This window comes from Cannabis sativa, chromosome 8 (assembly GCF_029168945.1).
Source record: "Cannabis sativa cultivar Pink pepper isolate KNU-18-1 chromosome 8, ASM2916894v1, whole genome shotgun sequence".
Taxonomy (NCBI): domain Eukaryota; kingdom Viridiplantae; phylum Streptophyta; class Magnoliopsida; order Rosales; family Cannabaceae; genus Cannabis; species Cannabis sativa.
In genome coordinates, this window is record NC_083608.1 from 10,519,151 (window position 1) to 10,547,141 (window position 27,991).

Genomic DNA, 27,991 nt, shown 5'->3' on the forward strand with positions numbered 1-27,991 from the left:
TTTTTCAATTCAATCTCTTTTTTTTTTTTTCTTTTGGCACCCCCAAACTACAAACATCAAGCATCCTTCAAGGAAATAGAGGCCTTTTCTCGGTTGACCTCTCCACTCCCAAACTTCACTCCTTGGCCTTTCACTAAAAATTTTCTTCTTGAAAGTGCTTCACGAAGTTCCACCACCCCATCGGGTATACTCTCACCACCAAGAAAGATCCATCACACCTTGAATCTAGTCGTCCATGAGTAGCCTTCGTTAAAGAGTTGGAAAAAATTACTTGTTGCCCAACTTCAAACATTTGAGACCGAAATTTTCTACTAAGCTTCTTTTTCTTTCTCTTCTTTTTGGGTGGTTTTTTAGAGTCAAATGATGCTTTGTCTTTGCTTTCTTGTGCCTCGTGATCCTTAGCAATTTCTTTAAGGAGAATCTTCTTTCTCACCTTCTTACTAACTTTGAATTTGGACTCCTCAACCATGTTAGGATCCATATCTCCAATTGCTAAGCATTCTCCTATTGCATCCGGGGCACGTATGGGATGGAAAACCTTGAATGTGGCTTGCTCATCTTGAGCTCTCATGGTGAGCTCTCCTTTTTCAACATCTATCAAAGTCCTTCCCGTGGCAAGAAATGGCCTCCCTAAAATGATTGGAACTTCCCTATCTTCCTCATAGTCAAGAATAATGAAGTCCGCCGAAAGATGAACTTATCTACTTGTACCAAAACATCTTCAATTTTTCCATCCGGATGAGTCATGGAACGATCCGCTAGTTGCAAAGTGACGGTGGTTGGCCTTGCTTCTCCAATTCCCAACTTCTTGAAAATAGACATGGGCATGAGATTAATACTAGCTCCCAAATCACAAAGAGCTCTTCCAACATCCCGTCCCCCAATAGAAATTGGAATTGTAAAGCTGCCCGGATCTTTCAATTTAGGTGGAATTTTATTCTTCAACATAGCGCTACAACCCTCAGTCAAAGCGACCGTTTCAAACTCGCCAAGCCTCCTTTTCTTTGTCAAAATATCTTTTAAGAACTTGACATAATTTGGCATTTGCTCTAGCGCTTCTACCAAGGGAATATTGATATGGAGTTGTTTCAACACATCCAAAAACTTCCTAAATTGTCCATCTTGCTGCTGTTTTCGAAATCTTTGAGGAAATGGAAGGGGTGGTTTAGTACATACTGGTGCGGATTGCTGACTGTCATATTGCTGACCCGATGCTTTGTATCAACCGGTCCGGTATCGCAATTTCTGGGCGATTTTTTTACTCAATTTTTCGTCGTTTTGGATTGAAGTGGGCTCCCCACTACCCTTTATTTCCTCCTCGAATTTTTCGATTCTTGCCACTCCTTAGCCGAATGGCGTTGCATTGTTCCTTCCCATCCCCTCCTGATTCTCCGTGTCACTAGGCAAAGAACCTTGCGGCCTAGCTTTCAATTCATTGGCCAAATGTCCAAGTTGCAACTCTAAGTTTCGAAGAGAGGCAGCTTGACTTTGTATCACCGCATCATTTTTGGCCATATAATCCCGCATTAGACTTTCCAAAGAACTTGGTTGGGCATTTTGAGCATGTTGTGAATGTCGGGGTTGTTGTGAAAAACCCGGTTGATATGCTTGTCTTCCTTGGGCTGGTGCGGTACTTGAGCTTGCTCCTTCGACCCCCCCAAGAAAAATTAGGATGATTCTTCCAAGATTGATTGTAAGAGTTTGAGAATGCCCCATTGTTTCTATTAAAATTCTGATTTCCCATGTAACAAACGGACTCCGGATTAGATGGACACTTCTCAAACACATGCCCTTCTCCACAAAACACACATGAGACTTCATCACTTTGAATGGCAGCACTCGGTTGAATATTTTTAGCGTTCCCAATACTCAAATTCTTCAAAACATTCGTCATGGAAGCCATTTGAGTCACAAAAGCTGTTATTGCATCCACCTCAAGGACTCCCGCCACTTTTCTACTTGTTGGAGCTCTAGTGTTGGACCATTGATAGTTGTTACTTGCAATGGTCTCCAAAATCTCAAATGCTTCATTGTAAGACTTCGACAAAATAGCACCATTGGCCGATGCATCTAACACCATTCGAGAAGCTGCATTCAAGCCATTATAAAAAGTCTCCATCTGAATACAATGTGGAATGCCATGATGTGGACACTTTCGCAAAAGTTCCTTAAACCTCTCCCACGCATCACTTGTGGACTCATCTTCAAGTTGCTGAAAAGACATGATCTCACTTCTGAATTTTGCATTTCTAGTAGGAGGAAAGTATTTCCTCAGAAACTTCTCAGCAAGGTCATTCCAATTGGTCACAGAATCAGGCGGCAAAGTGTTGAGCCATGATCTAGCTCGGTCTCGTAGTGAGAATGGGAATAGCTTCAACCTTAACACCTCTTCACTCACTCCTTGGATCTTGAAAGAATCACTCACCTCCAAGAATGAACGGAGATGGAGGTGAGGATCTTCAGTTGGCATCCCGCTGAATTGCCCCACGGTTTGGAGCATTTGAAACATCACTGGCTTGAGCTCAAACTGCGGTGCTTGTATTTCAGGCCTCACAATGCCTGGATTGAGCTCATTAAACATGGGGGCTGCATACTCCCTTATAGCCCTCGCTCGATCATCTGCCAATATGATGGGATTAACAATTTGTGGAGCAACCCCATCATCATCAAAATTCTCAGCCATGATGTCTCGGCCCTTAGCCTTTTGGACCCTTCTCCTTCTTCAGAATGTGCGTTCAATCTCGGGATCAATAGGAGCAAGTTCAAAGTCCTCTTGTTGGTTCATACACTACAGATACCTGAGATTTCAAAGACAAACCAACAAGATTAAAAGCACAAAAATTCTTAGAATGTCAATTAGTTGATAAAACAAAATTTAGACTTAAAGTCCCCGGCAACGGCGCCAAAAACTTGTTGTGAAAATTTTATTGCTTTATAATTGCGCAAGTGTACACAATCACAAACAAGTAATACAATGATAAGTAAATCAAAGTTCGTCTCCACAGGGACTTTTTACTAAATAACGTTAAATCAACTAAAAGTAATTCCAAGAATTTCAAATAAAAATAAAATAAAGTCACACATTAATTCACAAGAAAACTTTATAGCCTTGAATCTAAACTTGAGAACTAATTTTTTAAACTAAATAAACTAAAAATAAGAAACTAAAAGTGATTAAAATGGTGGTAATTTCAGATTTAGAAAATAGACTTGAGTGATTAATTTCCACTTGTATGTCCCAGTTGATACAAAGAATGACTCAAAGAATCCTGGGAAAGTTAACAGATTTCAAAAAAACCAGCAAGCTTTTTCCAAAACTTGCAATAAACCATTCACAATCTCACAATGCATTCCTACACCAGTTTAGATCACAAATAGTCCAATAGAGCATCAAATCCTTAGTTATACATGGTAGCCAAATATTCCTATTTCACTACTAATTAATACCTAAAAGTAAAGGTAAAAATCATGCATCAATTAGAAGGGTTCAACTAGGTCTTACTTTTCCAAGTAAGATCTAGCTTGCTAAATGTTAAAAATGGCCAAAAATTAACATTCATTCAACATTTCATCACAACTAATTGAACTAAGCCAAGATTACTTCATCATTGCAAAATCAAAACACTAGTCCATACAAGGGTTCATAACCACCCAAATCTCAAAAAGTTTAGTTCATAGCTAAAATTAAAAACTCAAAACTAGAAAATATATTGTTCATGGAGTTAAAGAGAACTTGAAGAGAAGAAAATGATACAAACGAAGTAGAGAGCAAGAGGAATGAGTGATGAGCTCAAATCCTTCCTTTGGTTGTTGCCTTCTTCTCCTTCTTCTCAATCTTCTTCTTCTTTGTACTCTCCTCTTCTTTGTACTTAGGAACCTCTACTGCTGTATTTTTCGTACTCTATTCAAGTGCAGCCACCACTTTTCTATTCTGCTCTCCTCTTTTCTTTTTGCTCCCCATTTAGGGTACCAAAGTTTACCCTAATTGGAAATCCCAATCATCACCCACTTGTCCTTCATTTTCCACATGTTTGTTGAGTCAATAGCCAAATTCCGCCACCTCAGCTCGTTTTTCTTTTCATTAAAGCCAGCTGGACTATCTGCCAAAATAAACTTACTGGGCTGACAAATTGCTACGCGATGAGTGCTATAGCAATGCCAGTCAGCAATAATCATTTTCCTGCTCCTTTTTCTCCTTGTCCCAAACATTTCTAAATACCTATTCTTGTATTTTTTCTGCTTGAAACACATAAAAACAACAACATAAGTCCATCTAACACTTACTAACACACACACTTCCAATTATTACAAAGACACAACAAACTAAACACAATTACATAGTATAGACATTAATTGCTCCACAATTCACATTAAATTCAAGCTTAAAGATATGAAAATAACTCTAAATCTTAGAGTTATCAAGTATGGTCGTCTATAAAAGTAACAAATTATTTTTTTCCAAACTTGTAGTAACCTTTGAAGGTCCCTAAACATCACTATGAAACAAATAAAAAAGTTTGGAAGATTGATAAGAATTTCTAGCATAAGATTTTTGTTGGCTCTTAGCAAATAAACAAGTTTCACATTGAAAAGATAAAGAAATCAATTTCTTAAATAATACTATAAACATATGTTTTAAATACAAAAAACTAAGATGGCCAAGTTTATAATGCCAAACTATTATTTGATCATGAACAGAAAGAGAGCTACTACTACTACACCCTTGAGCAATTTCATTATTAGAATTCTTATCTTTAAAATAGTAGAGATTATTAATCACCTTAGCACTACCAATCGTCTTCCCCGAACTCTGGTCCTGAAAAAGGCAATAAGATTTATGAAAAATTACACAACAATTAAAATGTCAAGATAGTTTACTAATCGACAAATGATTACAGGAAAGTTGAGAAATATGGAGAACAGATTTAAAATTTATCCCCTCAGAAATTTTAATTAAACATTTTCCTGCAATAGATGAGAAATTACCATCTGCTAGCTTAACTTTTTTACTACCTAAACAGGGTATATAAAAGTTAAAACAATTTAGAAAAATAGGTCATATGATCAGAAAACAGTAGGAATACCAGGTGAGGTTGAGGAAGTTTTCAGCAATGCATGAAGATGATCTAGTTGCTCCTTAGTGAATGGACTAGTTTCAACTTCATTAGTCATTGGCATGGCCCTTCCTGGTCTCTCAGCTTTGCCTTTCCAAGATTTCCCATGAATTTTCCAACAAGTCTTAAGAGTATGACGAGATTTATTGCAGAAGTTACACCACAGCCAAAGCTTCTCAACATATTTGGGTGAATAATTGATGTTTCTACCATAAACCCCTCTCACAATAGCCAAAGTCGAGCATTTCACAACAATTCCAATAACTTTTTTTCCCAACATTACACTCCTTCGAGACTCCTCTCTTCTGACCTCTGAGAACACCTCACCAATTGGAGGTAAAGGTTGTCGACCAATTATTCTCCGCCTCACCTCATCAAACTCTACTTTGAGTCTAGCCAAGAACATATAAATTTGAGTCTTCTTAATAGTTCTTTCGTGGTGTTTTTCATCCTGTATTGGTTGCCATTCATGTGTCAAAGAGATCAAGATCCTGCCAAATTTATTTTTAGAGAATTAAAATATTTTGTAACAAAGTCCTCCCTTTGTTGTATGTCACCAAATTTAAGATTCAACTCAAACATTTGAAATTAGTTCTCCAAATCAAAATACATCTAAACAACATTATCTCAAAGATCATTCATTGTAAGGTAGCACATATAGTTAGAATTGATCTCCTCCTTCATGGAATTCACAAGCCACGCCATTACCATTGAATTCTCAGCATCGACATCTCATATGTCAAATCCTCCTTCGCTGGCTTCTTATTCTCACCTGTCAAGTATCCCATTTTTCCACAACCACGTTGTACATTTGTATCGAATGGTGGTGACTTGGACGTAATGAGAGTTCAAATGAATAATTTTGACTGAAACATTGGTAGATTTGATTGGAATATTTTTTTTAAGTCTTTTGAGGCATTAAACATGGTGAAGAAGGAAAATAAAACAATTAAAGTTAAGGTTACGAAACGGTTGGCTTTGATACCAAGTTAAAAATAAAAAAGTATATTTTTTGATATATTTACAATACACAAACCATGTACATACAAGCTTTGCAAAAATTCCTATTAAGAAAAAAATGAGAAAACAAAGATAGCGAATTAAGTTTTATTATTATTTTCCTAAAAAATAGTGTGACAACTTTACAAATAGAAAAAATTTATTACTAATTTTCCTACAAAAACTGAACTATGTATACACTCCTATTGTGTAATAAAAGAGCTAAGTTAATAATTGAAGCATAGTATTAGAGTATATTGGTTCCTATTTCACAAAATGTAATAATTTTTATTAATCAACAGTACAATAATTCTATTGGCTCTTTTTCCTAAGGTGAGAAACATTGCCCAACATCAAAGATGATAGATGCTACTGAAAACACTCGCACTTTACATCCATAAAGCTAAAGTTCAACAAAAATGAAAATATGAAACTAAACCATAAGCATGCAGATACATACAGGCAATTTCATGTAAAATGAATGGCATTACAGATAGATCACTTATTAATTTTGCAGTATTTGTAGTCCCTCTCTCTGGCTTTTTATTTTATATTTTTTCACCTGCTGGTCGAAAACAAATCAATCTAAGACACCATCTAGGCTGAACAATTATTCCTATGAACTATTGTTGGTCAACCAGAGCGTATTTATGGGGGTTTACCAATGCAGGAAGGAAATAGAATTCACCAAGTTATCATCAGCGGACAGCCAGGAGATCTTTCTGTGGAGTTCCTTGTGATATTACAGAGATCTTTTCCTTCTCATTGGCAACAGGCTGCTTCTGTGTGGACGAAAATGATAATTCCTGCTTTGCTTGAATTTCGGTATGTCCCCCTGGATATGACCTGCCACTTCCACGTACAAGATCTTTAATGGTTGTTATCAGTTCATCATCCTTGATCAAAGATTCCAAGGTCACATGAACGCCTGAGTTAAGAAAAAGTGTCGTTGAAATCAGTATGTTGGTTAAAACCAAAATTGTCTACAATTGAACCAAAGACTATACATACGGAATCTCCAATAATGCTTAGGATTTGTAGGGTCATTGATAGTTTCCTCTGCTGCAGGACGTGTTGTGTATTTCTCCTTCAAGGCCAACAAATCCTGAATGTACAGAGGCGCAAAGTTAACATGTCAAAATGTTAAACAATATATGACGAAAAAATATCAATGTGTTCAATCAACCAAAATCCAAATACCTGAAGCGGAAAAATGGCCCACATTGATGGAGCATCAACATGTTGCTTTATGATGAAATGTGCAATTTCTGAAACGCATCGATCTGGTGGCAACATGTCAGAGCTAACAACAGTTTTAAAATATCTTCGTCGTCTTTCTTCATCTTCCTCCCACCAAGCCCGCATGGTCGAGCAGTCATGGCAAGATGGAGCACACACCTACAATGTTGACACTCAAGAAAGTAAGATGGAGAAGCATCTCTGCCATATGCTGAAAAAATAAACAGAGGAAGAAAAAAGGTATTTACTGTCATGTAGTCGTATTGAGAAGGAATACCAAACTCCAAATCAGGTTCATTGGGCATGCGTTGGATGCGTAAACCTATTAACCCTAGTTCTTGCATAACCTGAATCATGATTGATCAATTAAAGCCTAACATTGACATAGGTCTAAAACTCAGAAGTGAAAAGGGAGGGAGATTAAATAATAAGGCATGGAGACTTGAAACTTTCATTTGAAATGAGAGGTTGAATGAGCGTACAGGATGAACACAAGAAGGAATTAGACCCAGATCTTCCCCGCAGGCAAGCATATCTGATGAGTTCAGGAGAGCTGGCAAAGTCTTCAGAGCATTCTGGCGCCAAAGATTTTCTTGTCGATGGAAATAGTAGTCATAGTACAATTTTTTCAGAACATTTTTGCTGTTCACGACAAAAAAGAGTTTCCATGTTGATACTAAATTACGGTCTCAAGAAAAAAGAATCATTTATATACTGTAAAACAACAGATTATTTTCACATGCATTCAAGAAATTTAAAAATAAAGTCTTAATAACTATTAAGAGTAATTCATTCAGATCGAAAAACTATTAAAACACCTGTGCTCATCCAAATCCTGAAAACTTGAAGTATCTTCCAGATTGAAGCGAGGATAAAATTTCCCTGGATCCTCTGGATCTCTAATAAGAACAACATTCTGAAAAAAACAGCAACACCGAAAAACAAACTTAATACATACGAGTCTTAAGAACAAGGATGGTAGTGGAAAATATGACAAATGCATAAAAAAATTTACTGTACCCGTAGAAGATCAAAGAGATCAATCCGTGTCTTATTCTCATTCTCTAATAGAGACTTATCAGAAAGTGACCTCAGCTTGGAGGCAATCTTTTTCTCTGTGTTACTGTCGTCCTTAAACTAAAAAGCCATGAAAGAAACTACATAAGAGAAAAAACCCATGTCCTGTTTCACAACGTATTATGGCAGAAAGATGTCAAAATAAGCAAAAACGCATGCTTAAAGCAGAACATTTCATAATCGTCTACGATCCAGGGCCCTTTGGTATTTTTTTTTATGGAACGGGCCCTTTGCATTTGACATTTTAGAAAAAAAAATACAGTATGGTGTTACACATTACTTATTCAGAAGAAATAAAAGAAATTAAATTGAAGTTACTTATTGTGACTAGTGCGGCTAGCGGTTGGGGAGGGAATTGTATAAATAGAAAGACTTAGTAGGGGAAAGGTTGTCTAGCAAATTATATTGTCTAGGTCATTCTTGGAGAGAACCAAAGCCTATCGAATTCTTTGAAGTTTGTAAATTCAGTAAAAGGTTTCAAGAACTCATTCAGAAATCCTCTAACTACTCTGTATCAAGAGCCAGGTCTCTGTAGCAGCAAGATTAGATTCAGTGGGATGCAAGAGGTGTGGGAAACTATAATGTAGGAAAATTTTATATTTACTAGGGAAATATTATTGTATAGCTGCCACATCACTATTCTAGGAAAGAAGTTATAGGCATAATCTCATTGTATATTTATTTTGTTCCTTTATATAGGGATTCATGTAAGCTATATACACTGTTTTGTGTATAGATTAAAATATCAAAGAAAATACTTTTACCCTAATCTACTTGGTATCAAAGCCAGCCACCTCCTAACCCTAACCCTAAGTTTTCTTCTCCTTCTTCACCATGTGTGACGCCTCAAATGAATCAACAAACCTTCCAGCCAAATCCACCACTGTTCCAGTCACATCTACCACTTTCCAGCCACTGTTCCAGCCAAAACTAATCCTTCTGATTCTCACTCTGTCCAAATCACAACCATTCGGTTGAATGGTGATAACTTCCTCATATGGTCACAAGTAGTACAGATGTGCACGTGTGGTCGTGGAAAAATGGGGTACTTGACAAGTCAGATGAAAAAGCCAGCAGAGGAGGATCCGACATACGAGACCTAGGATGTTGAGACTCATCAACATCAGCTTCAATACTGATTTGTCTAAATTATCTCCCACTTAAAATATTTTCACCTTAAATAAAAAGTGATACTTAGTTTTACGTATTTTTCTTCATATTTTTAAGTTAATATTGAAATTTAGGTGTGTAATTGGATATCCAATCAAAAAACAGATCCAATCCAATTAGTGATTGGATTGGATTGGATTGGATTTTGAGGTCTAATTGGATTTGATCGGATGATGATTTTCCAAATCCAATTAATGATTAGATTAGATCCAAAGATTTTACCAACCCAATAGTAAAATCCTGCAAATAAAGCAAAAACGGCTCCCATAGAAAGTACATAATGGAAATGTGCAACCACATAATAAGTATCATGTAGAGCAATGTCTAGACCAGAATTTGCCAGGGCTATTCCAGTGAAGAAAAAAAGGTTGGATTGAATCGGATACTCATGTATTCAACAAATTTTCAAAAGGTTTTGGTAAAGCTTTCTTGGGCAGAGGATTTTTTATTTACAAAAATCCTAATTCTAGGTTTTACTTGAACCTAATGGATAATTTCGAAGTAGTTGGCAAGGGGAAGTCGTTTGCTTTGAGCCCAATGGGCCTACAGAAGGAACGAGGGGATGGTAACAATTGCCCTAGGAATCAGGTGGATATGGGCCCTGGAAAGTCATTATTGGGCCAAATGATGTATGTGCATAATGGGCCACATAGTATCACGTTAGGCCAAGATAGCGGAGGGTCTTGGAATGATATTGTTGTGGGGCCTCCAAAGGGAATAGTTGGGGAGGCATCGTGAAGATGAGTACTGGGCCTTATCCATGTTAGTATGGATTCATTTGGAAAAAAGAAACCATCTGAAACAACTCACGATTTCTATAAAGGGTGATTGAATAAAGGAGATACTGGTTTCCTTCTCCTACAAAGAAACCAATTAAAATAATTCGTGAGTTCTTTGAAGGGCATTTAAGTCGTCGAATCCGACCTAAAAATAGAGAACTTTCTTTTTTTTTTTGAAAAAGAGAAGAGATCCTCTCTTTTTCTTTTTTTTTTTTTTTGAAAAATAGAGAACTTTCTGGAAGCTGTCATCAATTTCTGTGCTGATTATGGAGAGCAGAAAAAAGATAAAGGAGTATCGGTTTTGAATAATAGAGAGTAGAATGATTTAGAAGAGGTTGTCATCAATGAATAGTAGTGGAAAGTTTATACAAGGAAGAAGAAATCAGTTTGGCCAAATCGAGAGGATAATGCCATGGAAACACTGGCAATCTACAGTTTGATAATAGGGAAGAAGACGAAGACCCAAGAGATGAGGAAATCAATGATTACTCCTCAGATAGTGATGCATCTGTGGTAGAAGGTGATGAAGAGTTAGAAGAACAGGGAGACATCCTATGCAACATCAAAGACTTGTGATGCGTTAAAGAGGTGGGAGATTGTGTAGTAGAAGGAATGAGAAACACGAGTATTGAAGATGAGAGCAGTGATGTTTCTTTAATTCCTTGATGGTCTAATTTAGTTGTTTCTGTGGCTGAGATGGGTATGGAGTTAAAGGGAAGTGTGTTATTAACGACATGGGATTTCTTTGTATAAATAGATGAGCCTAGCTCATGAGAATCATCTAAAGAATTGTTTCTAGGTCATCTCAGAGGGACCAAGCCTCTCAAATGCTTGGGAGTTTGTATTTCGTTTCATCAATATCAATAAGAAATCTAGCAAGCTTTATCCAATATATCCTTAACACTACCGTTGATATTGCATATGTTAAAATCCTAGCTAATTGGCTATTTCATAAATCATACTAAAAGTGTGCTTGTGTGAAAATATCAACTTTGGCAATCATGATTATTTTGCATTTTACTATTCTTACCAAAAATATATAAATAAATAATACTCATCTTACTAAAAAGTGTTTGTTCGACATGACTTGAGATCAAACTACTAAACAGCCGCAATGCTGTCTGACATGAAGCTCTAACAAAAGAACATGAAAAAATGCCTAAAGTTTAACCTATTGTTTGTTGCTGCTTCCTAGAAGTAAATAATCAAAACAAAGAACAACATAACATACTGAAATCTGAAATACCTACAAATATTTAACTCTAAGTTCTAACTGCAATTACGAAAATGCAGAAAAATAAAAATCTGACTATGATTATCACACCTCATATTGGTTCTTCTGGTATTCGTTCATAAAAGTTGAAGCAATAACAGGCCAAGAAACTCCAAACTTATCCTGAAAAGGAAAAACTTAAAACGTAAAGGCATCAGTAATAAAATGATAAATGGATAATTTACAACAATGAAACATAAATACTTTAGACAAGACCTAAAATTGTAATCTACAAGAGAAAGGCTGATATTACGATTAATAACACAAACATGAAAACCAAAAATTTTTCTAAGTTGTAAGAATCTGTTGAAATTTAAAATAAGAATAATTCTGTAACCTGTAAGAATTGCTGCTGAATATATGGCTTGCTTAAGCGATCAAAATCCCATACTCCCTCTCGTTCTAATTCTTCCTGACTAAGAGGGATGGAAGGTCTGAATTTTCCTACTAGTCCAGTCACAGCATGCTCCGGGAGCTCCCAAATTCTAAAGAAGCCCAATATATGATCAATTCTATAAGCAGTGAAGTATTTTGCCATCTGTCAAGGAAACATTGGTCTTCATCTCATAAAATAATTCAATAAAGCAAAGATACAATTAAGATTCGTTACGCGTATAAACCTGTGTTAAACGAGCTCGCCACCAAGCATAGTTATCTTTTGACATTTCCTCCCAATTATAAGTAGGAAATCCCCAATTCTGTCCATTTTTGTCAAAATAATCTGGAGGAGCTCCTGTAGATGTGTTCATGCGGAACAAGTCTGGATAAACCCAGGTGTCTACACTGTTTCTGTCCACACCAATAGGTAGGTCTCCTTTCAATATTACGCCTTGTTCTCTTGCATAATCTGCAGCTTCTGACAACTGGCATTTCACAACATAACCAAACAATTCTGCCATATTATCTTTTTGTAGACATCGAGTGATGTACAAAATAGATACGTAGAACTACTTACCTGTAAGTGCAGATGATATTGAATATAATAATGGAAGCTGATAACATCATAGTGTAAGCTGTCCTTAGAGACGAGTTTTTCAAGCTGTAATATAGACAAAAAGCTTTGTTGGTTTTTGATATATTTGAAACATATTCCTTTTCCATAATCATCATACTGAATTCAATCTCTAATTATTTACTTTTGTGCGCAAACTGATCAGACAATATACTCAAGATATAAAACTAAATAGTAGGCGCAAACATGCAAGAAAAAGAAGAACAAAAAAAGAAGCAGATTACCAACTTTTTATAGCCAACTTGTTAATTCAACTAGATGATTACCTTTTCTTTTGAAAAATAAGAGAAGCGGCCCCACTGGCTGTGATCTGATGTTTCAAAGAAGTCTCGCAAAAAGCAGAAGGCTGCATATGGTTTTAACCAATCCTACGCAAAATTATAACAGGAGTGAAGGTATCAATTGCTGCAAACAAATCATTTTCAATATTAGTGCAAGAAGCAACAGAAAATTTAAAACCTCATTCTCAGAAAGAAACTCCTGAAAGGAACTGGAATTAAGTATCAACTCCTTCTCTTGTGCAAAAACTTTCTTAGCAATCGCAAGTTTAGTGGCCATGGTGGCTTCATAATCGACAACCTGCAGAACACAATATAATAAATTAATTTTCAAAAGCAATTATAGTAATATCCTTACATTATCACTATTATTATGCCAAAGGAAGCAAACCCCAAAGATGAGGAAACAAAAAAATTGGTTTTAACAATTGGTCATAGTGAGAGCAACAAAGAATGATACTCTCATTAACCTGACTTATTAGAATTTCCCATTACTTTCCTAAGTGCTTTCAACAAAACATCATTCAAACAATTGAGGCCTTCTTTCACGAGATAACTGATAGGCCAATATTAAATGCACATTCTAGGAGTATTAAACAAATTGTATCCTAGTTGGTCCTTATTAATTAATTAATAGTATTTTAGTCAGCCCTTATCAATTAATTAATTAAATTGTGTCCTGGTCAGATTCTTACAGGTGGCCTAGTGAGGATTGAGAGTCAGTTGGATATTTTGTTAAATTGGGAGATCATAGATCTAGTTGGAGAGATCCAGACCTCGCAAAAGCTTGGAATTTCTTTGTTCAATAAAGCAAACAGATTCATCTTTTAATCAAGAACTACTGAGATAGGAGGAATTTCCAACCAATAACAAGGATATATTAATCATAGAATGCCTAAGGCCTACCTTGCCATCTAGTTGTTCTTTTGCCTTTTCAATCTCTACCTGTAAGAAAGATAGATGGAAGAAATGGAAAATTAATCAGTTAAGAATTAAAAAAAACCAAATAATTTCCTCATGAATACATGTTCTGTTTCTTTATATATAATTATGTATATGTAAAAACTGAAAAAGATCAAGTTAATGGCTACGAGTTAACCTAACTTGCCTCTTTTTAAAACAAATTTAAAATCAATACCTCAAATTCCAAATCTTAGAAGTAGATAATGTATTCTTAAGAAATGAATAGTGTAAGGCTTTTATTTTACGTAGATTTTACCATCAGTGTGCCTATACTCTACAGTAACATCAACTCATAGATAGTACTAACACCAAATCCTCCTTCAATGCAATCAAACAGATAACTGAAATTTGCAACAGTGAAAAACTACTTAATGTGGGCACCATATTGCAATTTTGCATATCCAAATAATGAAGTGTTCTTCAGCATGGACAATGCATACTTTTTGGGACAGCATAAATTTAACTTGAGCTTCTTTTTAAATAAGCAAATAATTGTTCCAATTCTTACCTTAATATCCTGAGGTATATTCTCGGAAAGTGCATGGACTCTCAAGTACAAAGGATGCAACGCACACACTGACAGTGAGCTGCAGGACAAAATAAGTTAGGATTAAAACTTTAAATGAGACAAGATTCTATTAAAAAGTAATGAAACCTGAATTGTAAAGTATAGCAACAACAATAAAGATAATATTACTGCCTGATCACAAAGCATCTGAATTTATGAAAAGCATGCCCATGAAGAAAATAGAACAGAAAAAATAACATATCACTTAGCAGAATCTTGTAGCGAATTGGGATTCCGAAATAAGATGGGATACCACCATTGTCTTTATTTAAATGAATGTCTATATAAAAGTTTTTTATATACCTGTAGGGATATGAATCCCACCACATTCCATGAACTGATGTGTCATTAATTGGTAAAAGTTGAATGAGATGGAACCCCGACTCGACAGCCCAATCAACTAGCAACTTCAGGTCAAGAAACTCTCCAACTCCAAGATCAGTTTCCGATCTAATAGAAAACATGGGGATTGCAACACCAGCACCCCGCCAAGGCGTTTCCTATAAAGCAAGCAAAATATTTTGGCCATCACTGGAAGTTCAAGTACAGTGTAACACTTTTAGGAACATGCTCAAGTTCTTATGCAATGCAACACTCATTAGATTATTTATCATTCTCATTGGATGGCCAGTAGCTTACTCTCATCATGCCATCTGAACGGACTACATATCTTAGTTTAGCATTTGAAGATTCAAGAGAGAGGTCTCGAGTAGCACCAGTTTCCAAAGAAAAGTTTCCTGCATCTCTGTATTTACAGTACTTATATGTGGAATAGTTGTTAAGGAAAACAAAGAGAAAGCCTAAAATAGACAAAGCACAATTAGCTAAATAAACATTAAAGCTCCACAAGGATATTTTAATGGAAAATGAGATTTCGGCAACACACAGTCCACATGCCAGATTGATTGCCCTGAATAGCTCAGTTTAAGACCACTGTCAATCTTCCATTGCCCCAGCTTGAAGGAGCTACCAATAACATAAATCTGATAAGATGAAACATCAATCAGTAGGATGTAGTCTGGGCAGAAAAAAGAAAAAAAAAACAACAATCAGTAGAAAGTGTTGCGCTGCACTAGAAAAATGAATCTTACAGATGTGTCTTGTTCTATATTTGGACAGCATATTTTGAAATGAACAATGACAGAATCTGTTCATTAACGAATTGAGTAACAGATTAGTAATTATACAATTTCCAAACAGCAAATTATATCAATGATAATAATTAAGAAAGATCAACTTGAGTAAAAGTACCTTCATTGTCTAATCTATTCTTGATTAATCCTAGATGCCTTTCTACCTTAAGTGTGGACCTAGTGCGGAATATGACATCTTTGAAGGCACTTGTGAAAGAAAGTGCATCAGCACCAATCTGGATTTCATGAGTCATGAGATATAAAAGTTATATGAAGATGTCAATCAGACAAACCAACTTTCTTTATTTCTCAGACATAATGAAATGGGAATATAATTAAATCAACTATTCACATCACATATAATAATCTTAATAAGACAACATCACAGTGATACCAAACTCAACTTTTATGAGAAGTCAACTGTAATTGATAATCTGATCCTACTCAATTAAACTATGAGCAACATAAGGCTGCAGTGACCCTTGGTCCTCAACTATAAGTTATAACTATATAGAGCCATAACAAAGCAACAATTGTAGTTTGAATTGAATAAGACTGGACAAAGTTTAGTAGAATAGATAAATAAAGCCAATGAAGTTAAACATTTTAACAGGGTCAACTTTATCTTACAATCCAAGATCAAGAATTGTCTTTGTATTGACATACAACAGCTTAACTTAAAAAAAAAAAAAAAAAAGAAACCTCTGTTTTCATTCCTTCAAAGATCACACTCTATAGTTTGTATTTTCTATAGAAAAATATACTCTTGAATGTTATTTTTTATCACTATTGGAAAGGCCTTTAAATGGGGTGAGTACAAAGAAATATTCTAGGTATAGACATTAATTACAAATCAACTATTAACCACTAACTTACACAATAAATATTATTTCTACACTCTCCCTCAAGCTAGTGCATACAAGTCCCACATGCCCAGCTTGCATACTTGTTCATCAAAGCCTTTTTTTTTTTTATAATCCTTTTGTCAACAAATCAGCAGCTTGTTGCTTTCTTGGCACATAAATTACATATAGTTCCTTTTTTACAATTTTTCTTTTATGAAATGACGGTCCACCTCCACGTGTTTGGTTCTATCATGATGAATTGGATTGTGTGCTATATTAATAGTTGATTTATTGTCACTGTATAGTTTCAAAGGACTTGTCGTCTCAAGTTGTAGCTCTTCAAGAACTCGTTTGATCCAGATTAATTCACATATTCCCGAGCAAGCTTAGCTTCACCACTGCTTCTAGCAACAATAGGTTGCTTCTTGCTTCTCCAAGTAACAAGGTTTCCCCATACCTCGGTACAATATCCAGATGTTGATCTTCTGTCTTCAATTGAACCTACCCAGTTTGCATTTGTGAAAGCTTCTATGCCTCTTTCATCATTTTTTCTAAACAACAAACCTTTTCCTAGTGTCTTCTTTAGAATCGTAATATCTTGTACACTACCTCCAAGTGTTCTAAAAGGCTGTGCATATACTGACTAACCAAACTAACAGCAAAGCAATGGCAGGTCTTGTGTGAGATAAATAGATCAACTTTCCACTAGTCATTGATACATCCCTTTGTCTACTGGCTTGTCTATGTCTTTCTTCTTGTACTTCCCTTTAGGTTCCACAGGTGTTGTTGCTAGTTTACATCCAAGCATACCAGTCTCCTTGAGTAAATCAATAACATACTTCAAAGTGATTTTCTAAGATAGAACATCAAGAGTATCAAACCCTAATTCTTTTTAAGAGAAAAGCTGAAAAAATTGAGATTTTTCCCAATCTTTGAGTTTCTAAAGCTCTAACACCATGTAGAAAAATATACTCAACTATTAACCACTAACTAACACAATAAATACTAATTATTTCTACATTTTCAAATCTTCTTCTTTTTTTTCGAGTGGGGATAGAAATCTAAAGGTTCACACATTTCATAATTCAAGTTTGAAACAACAAAGATCAGAATTGATCTCAAAACATTCAAAAACAGAAGGCAAACAGCAATTTAGCACACATCTAGCCCATTAAATACCAAAAAAAAAAAAACCAATCACGGAAACAAGACTAAAACACTCAAAACCATGTCAGGGACAAGACTAATGGCAGTAGCAAAAATCGAATTGTAGTAGCAAAACACAATCCCGACCAAACCGCACCTAAGCCCAAGGAAGGTCGGCAGGCAGAAAAAAGACAATCCCCGATAGCTATAAATTTAAGAATGAAAAACCCTAATTTTTCTCGTTGACAATAAAAAGTTAATTTGGTCAATTTTCTTCTCATTTTTCCTAACAGTTTCACAACTATTTCTGGTATTTTATGGGTGCTACTTTAAATCTAATTATGCCATCTACCAACGCTTTGCCTCTTTTCTTTTTTTTTTTTTTTCTTGTAAAGAGATATATAGTGTCACTAGGCTATGCGTATAACCACATACTACTCTCTATTCTATTGTAATTCCTTGTTTTTTTTTTTTTTTGAAAGACTATTGTAATTCCTTGTTCCTTTCTTGTCTATTAATAATTTTTATATATACACATATATATATATGTGACATAATTACTCTTAAATGAAAAATATTACATATAAAAACTACTTCTAAATTTATTAAATGACCAAATACGATTACATCTATATAATTTTACAACCACATGAAAAGTGCAGAATTGAATAGCATCCACACACTGAACTAAAACAAAAGGAGAATGCTATGGTGCTGGAAAAATACAAACGAAACAAAAAGTAAAAAAAAGTAAAGAAATAAAGAAAGGTAGAATAAGAAAAAGAATACTTGTTAACTCCAAAAGTGGATTTCTGAAAGATTCATAAGCTAACTTTTTCTGATTTCTTCTTATTTTATTTATTTTTGGTTTCATTTTGAGCCACTTCATTGGCTATTAAAGTAATTAAACATCTAAGAAGTGGAGCAGCATTTCAAGATTCAGAAATCTTAAATAATTCAAAAGATTGCCACAGTTTAACTACTAATACCACTAAGTAAAGAGGCGAAGGAGAGAAACCCAGTATCGGCTCTCATATGCTATGATCTCAAGCAAATAAAAGAAAAAGGAATATCCAATGAAAAATAATCCAAAGGAAGAGAGGAAATAGCATAGTACCAGCCAAAGATCATGCAACTCCACTAAGATACCATCTTGAATTCCCTCAGGCAGTAATAATTTACGCTTCTTTCCCATCTCGGACCTCAGCACATTTCTATTATCATCCACCACATAATAATTGTATTCACTTTCAAAGTCTTTAGGAATCGCAATAGTCCCACACCAAAGAAGCTCATCGCCTTCATGAACAGGACTCAGTAACAGACCCTTCTTCACATTCCACGCACCAAGCACTGGTTCAGAACCACAAACCACCAGGCTTTGACCCCATTGTGTATAATATGGTAACCTGAATCTCACATTCACACACTTGGTCCCAGAAAACAATCCCAGGCTAGCCATTACCTCCCAATTCGGATCAGACCCAGATGAAATTTCTCAATTTCTACCTAAAGGTAAACGTAAACTGTCAAAAAAAAATGCATTCCGAAACTCGATACAAAATAATAAGGGAACTCCAATTAATAAAAGAAAAAATCCTTTGATAAAGAGAAACCAGGTACAATACATACAATACTTTCGGGAAAAGCGAAAAAGATGTAAACAAGAGAACAATATCAAAAAGTGTTGATTTTTCCTCCTGAATCCATTTTCAGGGAAAAGAAATTATTACAAACCAGAGAGGATTTAACAAAATAAATCGACAACTTCACTGTTAAAGAAGAAAATAAAGAAAACCCAGATACATATACCTTCCAGAGATAACCTGAAACGAGGAAAAAACAGCTGAGATTCTGAAATGAAAAAATCAATGTTGCTCCAGTCAGAAGTAAGCCATAAGGAGAAAGGAATAAATTTGGAGAAAAATAAAACTAAAAATATATATTATATGAAAGCGGCGTGCGTTTGTTGGGTTCGAAGAGCCAAAATGGAAGGAAGGAGTATCACTCAAGTTGTGTATGGTGGGTGATATTTGCAGTAGGAAAAGTGACAACAATAAAGGAAAGGTTATGCGTTTTTGTCGGAGTGATGAGGTGAGATTTGGTTTGGTTCGGAGTCTCAGATATTTGTTATTTGTGAAATGAGAAACTGGTGTTGTTTTGTTTTGTAGCATAGAGCCTCGAAGAAGAAGAAGTAAGGAGAGAACGTGAATTCGAGTGCCGCTTTCACGGGAGATATACTGACTGACACCCGGACCCACCCGCCTTTCGAAAATGAAACCACCACACATTGTTTTTTTTTTTTTGAGATACCAAATACATTATATTAATTTTACATCTAATATGTTTCAGAGATACCAATAGTGTCCATTTTACCTTTTCAACAAAAAAAAAAAAAAATATATATATATATATAGTGTATATTTTATTTGTCAATATTATTATTGATTTTATATAAAGTTGTATTGAATTCTATTATATTAAATTGGATTATATATCACATTTTCATATAATACTATCTTAAAATTAATAATAAACCTAAGGTGACTTTGTATATAACATTAAGCACAATAATATATAATAATACCTGTTGACCGAGGTTTTCGGCAACTATTAAAATATGATTATAATAAAGAGCTGTGAGAAAGTGAGATGAAGATCTTTTACGTGGTTGGGGCGTTAATAAGCCTTAGTCCACGAGCCACTGTTATTAATGGATGTATTTAATACAGATTCTACACTTGAGAGAATGCTTTTCTCATAAATACAGAGAATGTTCTTGGTGAGTATTTTCTCTTCTTGCTCTTTTGCAAACCAAGATTCTCGACCCCATTAAATGAGCTTTGAGGGGGTATTTATAGTGTTTTGGTGGGGTAATCCCTAGAATTGTTCTTACACATGTGTCTGTAAGTATCCATAAAGTTGGGCATTTCCGATGAATATACCATGGGTGATGCATGGTCAAATCCCTAGGTGCTGTAGGGTTTTTATGGAGAATGTCCTTTTTGTCTTGTGATTGACGTGACTCTTCGCAGAGTAGCCGTCGCTAGACTTAAATGATCATTCTTGTAGTATTTCTTGTTTGGGGGTTGTCTTGGTCAGACTTTATTGCGTGTTACAGTCCCAACACGCTTCCTCCCATGCAGCATTAAATGCGACTTGATTGCTCGGGAGAGACCTGACATATCCCGGAGGGCCTTCATGCTATACTAGCTTCCTGGAGTACCTTGTACTCCGGGTGTCTCCTCCGGGACCCATGCTAACAGCGCTTCCTGGTGACCCATGCTATCTGATCCACGTGTCCCCTCTCGACTGGTCCATGTATTTTGGGCGAATTCTGGAGCAACATTTACCCCCCAAGCCTTGTTTACTTAGTAAAAATAAACCAAGGCTTGTTCAAGTGTCTCCGGTTGGCTCCTCGTTTCCCTAGCTCGAGCCTCGAGCGCGTGGGGGCAAATTAAATGATGTCATTTAATGCCGCGATTCGCTTTTTGCAGGAATGTCTCCAGCCGCCTCCTCGATCTTCTGATACGACCTTGGGGGCGCGTGGAGGTGCGTATGATAATGGCATTAAATGCAATGATTCGCTTTTGCAGAGGTCGATTCGTTTCACGCCCCATGATTGATGCGGCGCATTGATGGTGTCAGACGGATACTCAAACGTTTCCACCGCCTTAATGGTAGATTGATCTGGTCCGTTGATCTTTGGGAATTCGAATCGTGCGTCTCCCCCACCGTGCGATTGGTAGGTGATGACGCCTGTTCCTCATGCACTTTTGCCTATAAAAGCCACCACCTTTCCTTCATTTTGGTTACTTTCCATTCCTTGCCATTTCTGCTCGAATTTCCTAGAGAGAAAATTTCTCGAAGTAGCACGAACTGTCTTAATACCCAGACACTTCATTCAATTTTCCAGTGTTTGATTTTGCCAGTGCTTCTCAACTCTCACTCAACCATCTTCAACACCTCTAGTTCAACGATCGACTGTAAGTTTCTAGCATCCTTAGATAATAACATGCTTATATTTACTTCGTTCATTTTCTGGGTTCGTACTTAGAGGCTTCTGGGTGTGTGAGTGTTTAAGTTCTTCGAGTTCTGTTTCATGCTTACTGCATAAGTTGTAGAATCGCCATTTATCATGCCCCTGTAGTAGTTATACAGTTCTGTTTGGAGAGGGCCATGTGTTCTTCGTTTAACAGTTGCTTAGGGCATAGAATGGCTTTTTCCTTTTTTTTTTTTTTGTACGAAACCACTTTCTGCGATTTCACTGCACCCGACACTTGTTGAGGGATTCTCTCCAGAGTTTACCAGGTGACACGTGTCGGAGGGGCCTCTTTCCGGCGGTTAGGGGACCCCACTCCCTTTTCTTGATTTAGGGTTTGGTATGGGACCTAAGCTTCTTGGGCTTTTCTTTGTCCCTTTGGTTTTTCTCAGAACACAAAATGTCTGCTTCTGGCTCAAAATCTTCAAAGAAGAAAGGGAAAAGTATGGCCACGCTGGAGGAGGTTTCTCTGGGACCCGTTGCCCAGGAGGGGTACAAGTCCCGTGCGACTGGCTGGGAAGCGGCCGAGCTTCGGTCAACCCTGACTTGTCCTCACCAGCTGGAGAACATCATTAATGTGGCTGGGATCAAACCCTCTACCTCAGGGACCTTCCACCGGCCTCCTCGTGACTCGGAGACGCCTAATCACAACTATGACGGCTTCGGGGCTTGGAGTCAGACCCATTTGATGGCCGGTGCCATGCTCCCGCTCCAAGATTACTTTGTGAATTTTCTTGTATTTGTCGGCCTTGCGCCATACCAACTTATTCCTCAAGCTTACCGCCTGCTCTCAGGCTTATTTATTTTTTACACCGCCCGTGGCTGGGGGTCTCCCAGCCCGGCGGAAATTTTATATTTTTATGAACTTGTATCCGTCCCCAAGAAAGGGGACAAACTTAAGGATGGTTTTTATGGGTTCGGATCCACCCTGCTAACGAGGGGGTGGTTCCATATAATAGGCAGACTCATGTTAAGGAGTACCGCCACCGCTTTTTCTTCTCGTCCGGGTTCAGGGCCGTGGACCACCCGGAGCTTCTCACGGAGTGGGTGCGGATCCCACCTTACCAGCGGACGCTTCCCACTCAGGCTTTTCTTCGAAGGGCCCAAGCCTTCGCCTCCTACGACCACGCCGATCTTGACGTCGGGGGCCTAGTCACCACGGAGAACTGTAGGAAGGCCAAACTTATCCTTTCTCATCAATCCGTGGATGACTCCAACCTCTCACGGGTCATCTGCCCCAATGTGAGGGCGCCGGTTGCGGAGAAGGCCTTCCGGGATGAGCTCATTGCTACGGCAGAGAAGAAGTACCAAGATTATCTCTACCGGAAGGCCCAGGAAAAGGCGTACTCTAAGGCCCAGGCTGCCTCTGGGAGAGGGCTTCGTGTGGGGAGTCCGGTGGTGCGAAGGAGCCAAGCCATTGGCGGGAAGTCCGAGGCAAAATTTTTTGACAAGATTCTTCAAGAAGAGATTGGGGATCATTCCGCTGGGAGACCCCTTCGTCTTGAAGGTTCTTCTGAGAATCAGACTTCCCGGCCTCAGCCTTCAGCCCCCGAACCAAACTCGGGTGCTCCCGGTGCTAGCACTTCCGGTGCCGGCGGTAAGTCTCCCTTGATAATTCGCTATGTTCCTTCCGTTGATGAATATACCAGCCATAGGCCCATAGGGTTCGACGAGCGTCTCCGTAGATTTAAGATGCCGTCGACCCGGTGGGGGGATCATTTGAAGGAATTTTATTTTACAAACTTAGGAGATTACCTAGGTCGGTCCCGGATGGGCTCCGGCCCTCCGGAACCTATTCCCTTAGGTCCATCAGCTTACATAGCGTCCAGCTGGTTTCGGTCCTCGGACAGTTATCTTGGAGATGATGCTGCCAGCATTAAAGTTCAGGACTTTGCTAGGGCCGAATTAGGAAGTTCGGGTAGGAGTAGCTTATTTGCTGTATCTTTTATAAGCGGTTCCTCACGAACTTCTAACACTTGCTTATTTTTTGGAACAGGTACCTCCATGGATGCCATCCTGGAACAGCTTGCCGGGGTTCATACTCCCGTGGCTCCTCCGGCTTTCACCCCCTCTCCCCCGGCCCCTTCCTTGAAGGTTCCTTCCGGCGCTCCCCCCGAAACCATTGACTTAGTGGATGACGAGGAGGTGCTTCCGGGAGAAGGCCAAGGGAAAGGGTGGGGCTTCTCGGAGGAAGCCGTTGAGGGTACAGGAGAGCCTCAAGCCCCTCCGGAGGTAGCAGAGGAGGACGAGGAGGAGCCTGAAGTGGCTCTGATTCGCAAGCGTAAGGGCAAGATGATTGCCCAGGACGAGCCGAAGAGGCCTCGGAGGGCCGACACTCCTGCTCATGGCTTAGACGGCGGGGTCTCCCCGATGGAGGAAAATCCTGCTCCCCCCCACATCGATCTTACCCCAATCCCGGGGGATGAGGTGAGGCAGGAGCTTCGCATAGCCAAACACAACTATGCTATGGACGAGTACTCCCGGGGGTATGCTGAAGTGGAGGCCCTTAGGAGGATTCTGCGGGCGGAGGTTGAGGCGAGCATCAACCACCCGGACTACCATGATCCGTGGAACCTCAATCTGGACCCCTTAACGGACTGGTTCCGTCCCCTCCTAGGGCCTACTTTGGCTCCCTTTGCCGCGGAGATGACCGGCGAGTTCGCTTCTCAGCTCACCCGTTGTGCGCCCAAGCGGTTTGCCACTTGCGCTTCCCTGAACTCCATCTTCCAGGTCCAGGACCTCAGCCATTCACTCACAGTGGTAAGTACTTTGCAATTTTTTGCGTTTCCTTTCTGTTGTTTGTATTTTGTTTTCTTCCTTTGAGAAATTTTTCCTTATACTTCGTTATGGTTCAGCTTGCTGCTGAGGCTGGCCGCCTCTCCAGGAACATCATAAACCATGGCTTCGCTCTGTCCGACTTTGGGGACATGAACGACGTCAGGAAGGTCCTCCAAGACCTTACAGCGGAGAGGCAGATCTACCAGGAGGCTGCCGAGCGCCAGGAGGCAGCGGCCAAGGCCAAGGAAGAGGAGGCCAAACGGAGGGAGGCTCAGGCGGAGGCCATGATCCGGGACGAGGCTCAGCGGAGAGACAGGATGGAGGCCCATCATCAGGAGGAACTAAGGGCTCAAACCGAGGCTGCCGAGAAGGCCAGGAGAGATCTCCGGGAGGCCAGGGAGGCTTTGGATGAAATGGTCGCCAAGGTGAGGTCTCTAGAGGAGACTCACCAGTCGGACATCGAATCCAAGGCCGCTCTAGCTGCGGAGTTGAAGGAGCTTAGGGATTTCAAAGAACAGTCCACCAAGAAGGCCAAGAGGGCCGAGCTCCTTTCTCCTGTTTCCTGCGCCCGGTGCCCGAAGCGTTTTGATGATGGTGTCTACATGGCTTGGGCCACCAATGATCAGAGTATCAAGCTTACTTTTTATCCCAAACCCGAGGAAATGATTGCCAGATTTCGGGAAAAGAAGAAGAAGCTTGATGCTGCGCTTGAGGCACGGATCGGACCTCGTCTTCCTCCGCGGGCTGACTGAGCTGCCGTATTATTGACCCAGATTCTACCCGTTCTTCTTATAACTTTTTTTTTTTGTTTGTACATATTTGCTGCTGCCTTAGAACAATTTACATATAGGCGGCAACTTTTATTTGAAGGGGAGACAGTTATATTTTAAGGCCTGTCCCCGGGCCATTCATATGTATATGACCTACCCTTCGGGCTAGGATATTTTTATATATGCGATCTTTATTTGTCACATTTAGATATTTTAACCTGTCCTTTGGCTCAGGGTTTTTATACTTATGCTTTTTATTTTTGTGCATATTTTTTGACCTGCCCTTTGGGTCAGGGTATTTTACTTAGATTGACCTGCCCTTTGGGTCAGGATATTTTACTTTCTTTGACCTGCCCTTTGGGTCAGGATATTTTACTTAGATTGACCTGCCCTTTGGGTCAGGATATTTTACTTAGATTGACCTGCCCTTTGGGTCAGGATATTTTACTTAGATTGACCTGCCCTTTGGGTCAGGATATTTTACTTAGTTTGTTTTTGTTTGTCCGTGCGGTATACCCTAGTACCCCCCTGAGTGGCATAGAAACTTTGTTTTTAAGGCACTCAGTTTTATTTAATATAGAGGAGGCATACATTTGGACGGTACAAACCCTTTAAACAAAATCTAAGTTTAATTCGCTACTGGTAATATTTTCTGAGGTGATCGGCATTCCAGGCTCTTGGGACAGTAGTTCCGTCCATTCTTTTCAGTTTGTAAGTGCCAGAACCGATTTCGTCCTCGATTTCATATGGTCCTTCCCAATTTGGTCCAAGTACCCCCACTCCGGGTTCTTGGGTGGCTGGGAAAACCCTTCTTAGGACCATATCCCCAATAGCGAATTTTCTGTTTTTAACCTTGGAGTTAAAATACTTGGTCACCTTCTTTTGATAAGCGACCATCCGTATTTGAGACTCATCCCGGAGTTCTTCGACTTGATCCGCAGCCTCTTGGAGCGGGGCACGATTGGTGGCGGATCATAAGTCGTCCTCCCGTGGGATGGGAATAATGTTTCCACCGGGACCATTGCTTCACAACCGTACGCCATTGAGAATGGCGAGTGACCGGTTGTGGTTCCGGGGGTCGTCCGTAGGCCCACAATACCCTTGGCAATTCTTCGGGCCATTATTTTTACGGCCAGCGGCTTCTTTTTCAAGGTGACCTTTAGGATTTTATTGATCGCTTCCGCCCGGCCGTTTGTTTGAGGCCGGCTACCGCGAGAAGCTTTTTACCACTCCGTGTTGGTTGCAGAAGTCAGTAAATTCCTCGCAATCAAATTGCTTTCCATTGTCTGAGACTATTTTATGAGGCAAGCCGTATCGACACACTATGTTTTTAATAACAAAGTCCAATGCCTTCTTAGCAGTTATTGTCTTCATAGGCTCAGCCTCTGTCCACTTGGTGAAGTAGTCCACCGCTACTATTGCATACTTTACTCCTCCTTTTCCCGTAGGCAAAGACCCGATGAGATCTATTCCCCAGACCGCGAAGGGCCAGGGGCTAGTCATCAAAGTGATCTCATTTGGAGGGGCTCTCGGTATGTTCGCGTACCTTTGGCACGAGTCACACTTTTGGACATAGTCTATACAATCTTTTTTCATTGTTGGCCAGAAGTACCCTTGCCTCAATATTTTCTTTGAGAGGCTGGGTCCTCCCGTATGATCTCCACAGAAACCCTCATGGACCTCCAGCATGATTTGTCTAGCTTCAGGGTCCGATACACACCTTAAATAAGGCATGCTGAGTCCTCTCCGGTAGAGAATTTGATCCATCATTACATAACGATGAGCCTGATACTGAATCTTTCGAGACAGTGCCCTCTCTTGGGGCAACTCACCTGTGGTTATGTACTTTATGATGGGGACCATCCAGCTGGGTTCTTGCCCAACCGTTTGTGTGGTCTCTTTTATTTTGATGCTTGGCTCTGCCAAGCGTTCCACTGGTACTACCCCCAGCTCTTCGATTTCGCTGTCCGAGGCTAACTTAGCCAGACAGTCCGCGTGAGCGTTCTTTTCTCGAGGGATTCTTTCTATTTTATAGTCCGTGAATTCGTGGAGTAGTTCTCGGACTATTGTTACGTACGCGGCCATCCTTTCGCCGCGAGTTTGGTATTCTCCGGAAACTTGGTTTACGACCAGCTGAGAATCACTGTAGACCTCCACCCTTTTGGCTCCTACAGCTTTAGCCAATTTTAGCCCTGCTATCAGGGCCTCATATTCGGCTTCATTATTCGAAGCTGCGAAGTTGAATCAGAGTGCTGCCTGGAGCCGCAACCCGGTAGGTGATATCATAGCCACTCCGGCTCCTGAACCGTTCTCATTAGAAGCTCCGTCCACAAATACTCTCCAAGTGGGGATTGGTGGTTCCGGTGTATTGGCTGTTGCCTCGGCTTCATTACATTCGGTGATGAAGTCCGCCAAGGCTTGGCCTTTTATGGAGATCCGGGGCACGTAATGTAAGTCGAATTGACTCAGCTCCATCGCCCACTTGAGGAGCCTTCCGGACGCTTCAAGCTTCTGGAGAACTTGCCGGAGTGGATGATTGGTCAAGATTCTGATCGGATGGGCTTGGAAGTATGGTCTCAACTTCCTCGATGCCATCAGGAGGCAGAATACTAATTTTTCAATAACCGGGTACCTTGTCTCGGCCCCGACCATGCGCTTACTCACATAGTACACGGGGTGCTGAATTTTTTCTTCCTCCCGGACCAGTGCAGCACTGACCGCATGTTCGGAGACGGCCAAGTAAAGGAACAAGTCTTCCCCAAGGACGGGTTTTGATAGGATAGGAGGTTTGGCCATGTGGTCTTT

The 27,991-nt window shown here is 39.2% G+C and overlaps 1 protein-coding gene and 1 non-coding gene across 3 annotated transcripts; one reads left to right on the forward strand and one right to left on the reverse strand.

The window, feature by feature from the left end:
- Positions 1-2,135: 2,135 nt before the first annotated feature.
- Positions 2,136-2,242, forward strand: LOC133030712 (small nucleolar RNA R71). The gene has a single exon (XR_009684260.1). It is a non-coding gene; the product is annotated as a small nucleolar RNA R71 (small nucleolar RNA).
- A 4,280-nt stretch (positions 2,243-6,522) lies between these two features.
- LOC115700644 (4-alpha-glucanotransferase DPE2) lies at positions 6,523-19,818 on the reverse strand. 2 transcript variants are annotated; one of them, XM_061102370.1, is made up of 23 exons: positions 19,561-19,818; positions 19,409-19,450; positions 18,714-19,105; positions 15,724-15,841; positions 15,564-15,619; positions 15,324-15,455; positions 15,112-15,234; positions 14,776-14,972; positions 14,413-14,491; positions 13,848-13,886; positions 13,123-13,242; positions 12,930-13,031; positions 12,607-12,690; positions 12,272-12,514; positions 11,989-12,189; positions 11,703-11,774; positions 8,373-8,489; positions 8,171-8,268; positions 7,835-7,994; positions 7,601-7,699; positions 7,314-7,511; positions 7,125-7,218; positions 6,523-7,041 (listed from the first exon to the last, which is right to left on the reverse strand). In XM_061102370.1, exons 3-23 carry the CDS (start codon positions 19,056-19,058, stop codon positions 6,812-6,814), a joined length of 2,907 nt encoding a protein of 968 aa, XP_060958353.1. In that variant the 5' UTR covers positions 19,059-19,105; positions 19,409-19,450; positions 19,561-19,818; the 3' UTR covers positions 6,523-6,811. The 2 variants fall into 2 exon arrangements, with proteins under 2 accessions (XP_060958353.1, XP_060958354.1); XM_061102371.1 differs by having other exon boundaries at positions 18,714-19,101; positions 19,409-19,818.
- Positions 19,819-27,991: the final 8,173 nt, after the last annotated feature.

Coding starts and splice junctions, on each gene's coding strand:
- LOC115700644 (XM_061102370.1), bottom strand. CDS start 19,058: ATGGCTAGCCTGGGATTGTTTTCTGGGACCAAGTGTGTGAATGTGAGA. Junction 7,512..7,600: donor CTCAATACGACTACATGACA/GTAAATACCTTT, acceptor TCAACATTGTAG/GTGTGTGCTCCATCTTGCCA. Junction 7,219..7,313: donor GGGCCATTTTTCCGCTTCAG/GTATTTGGATTT, acceptor CTGTACATTCAG/GATTTGTTGGCCTTGAAGGA.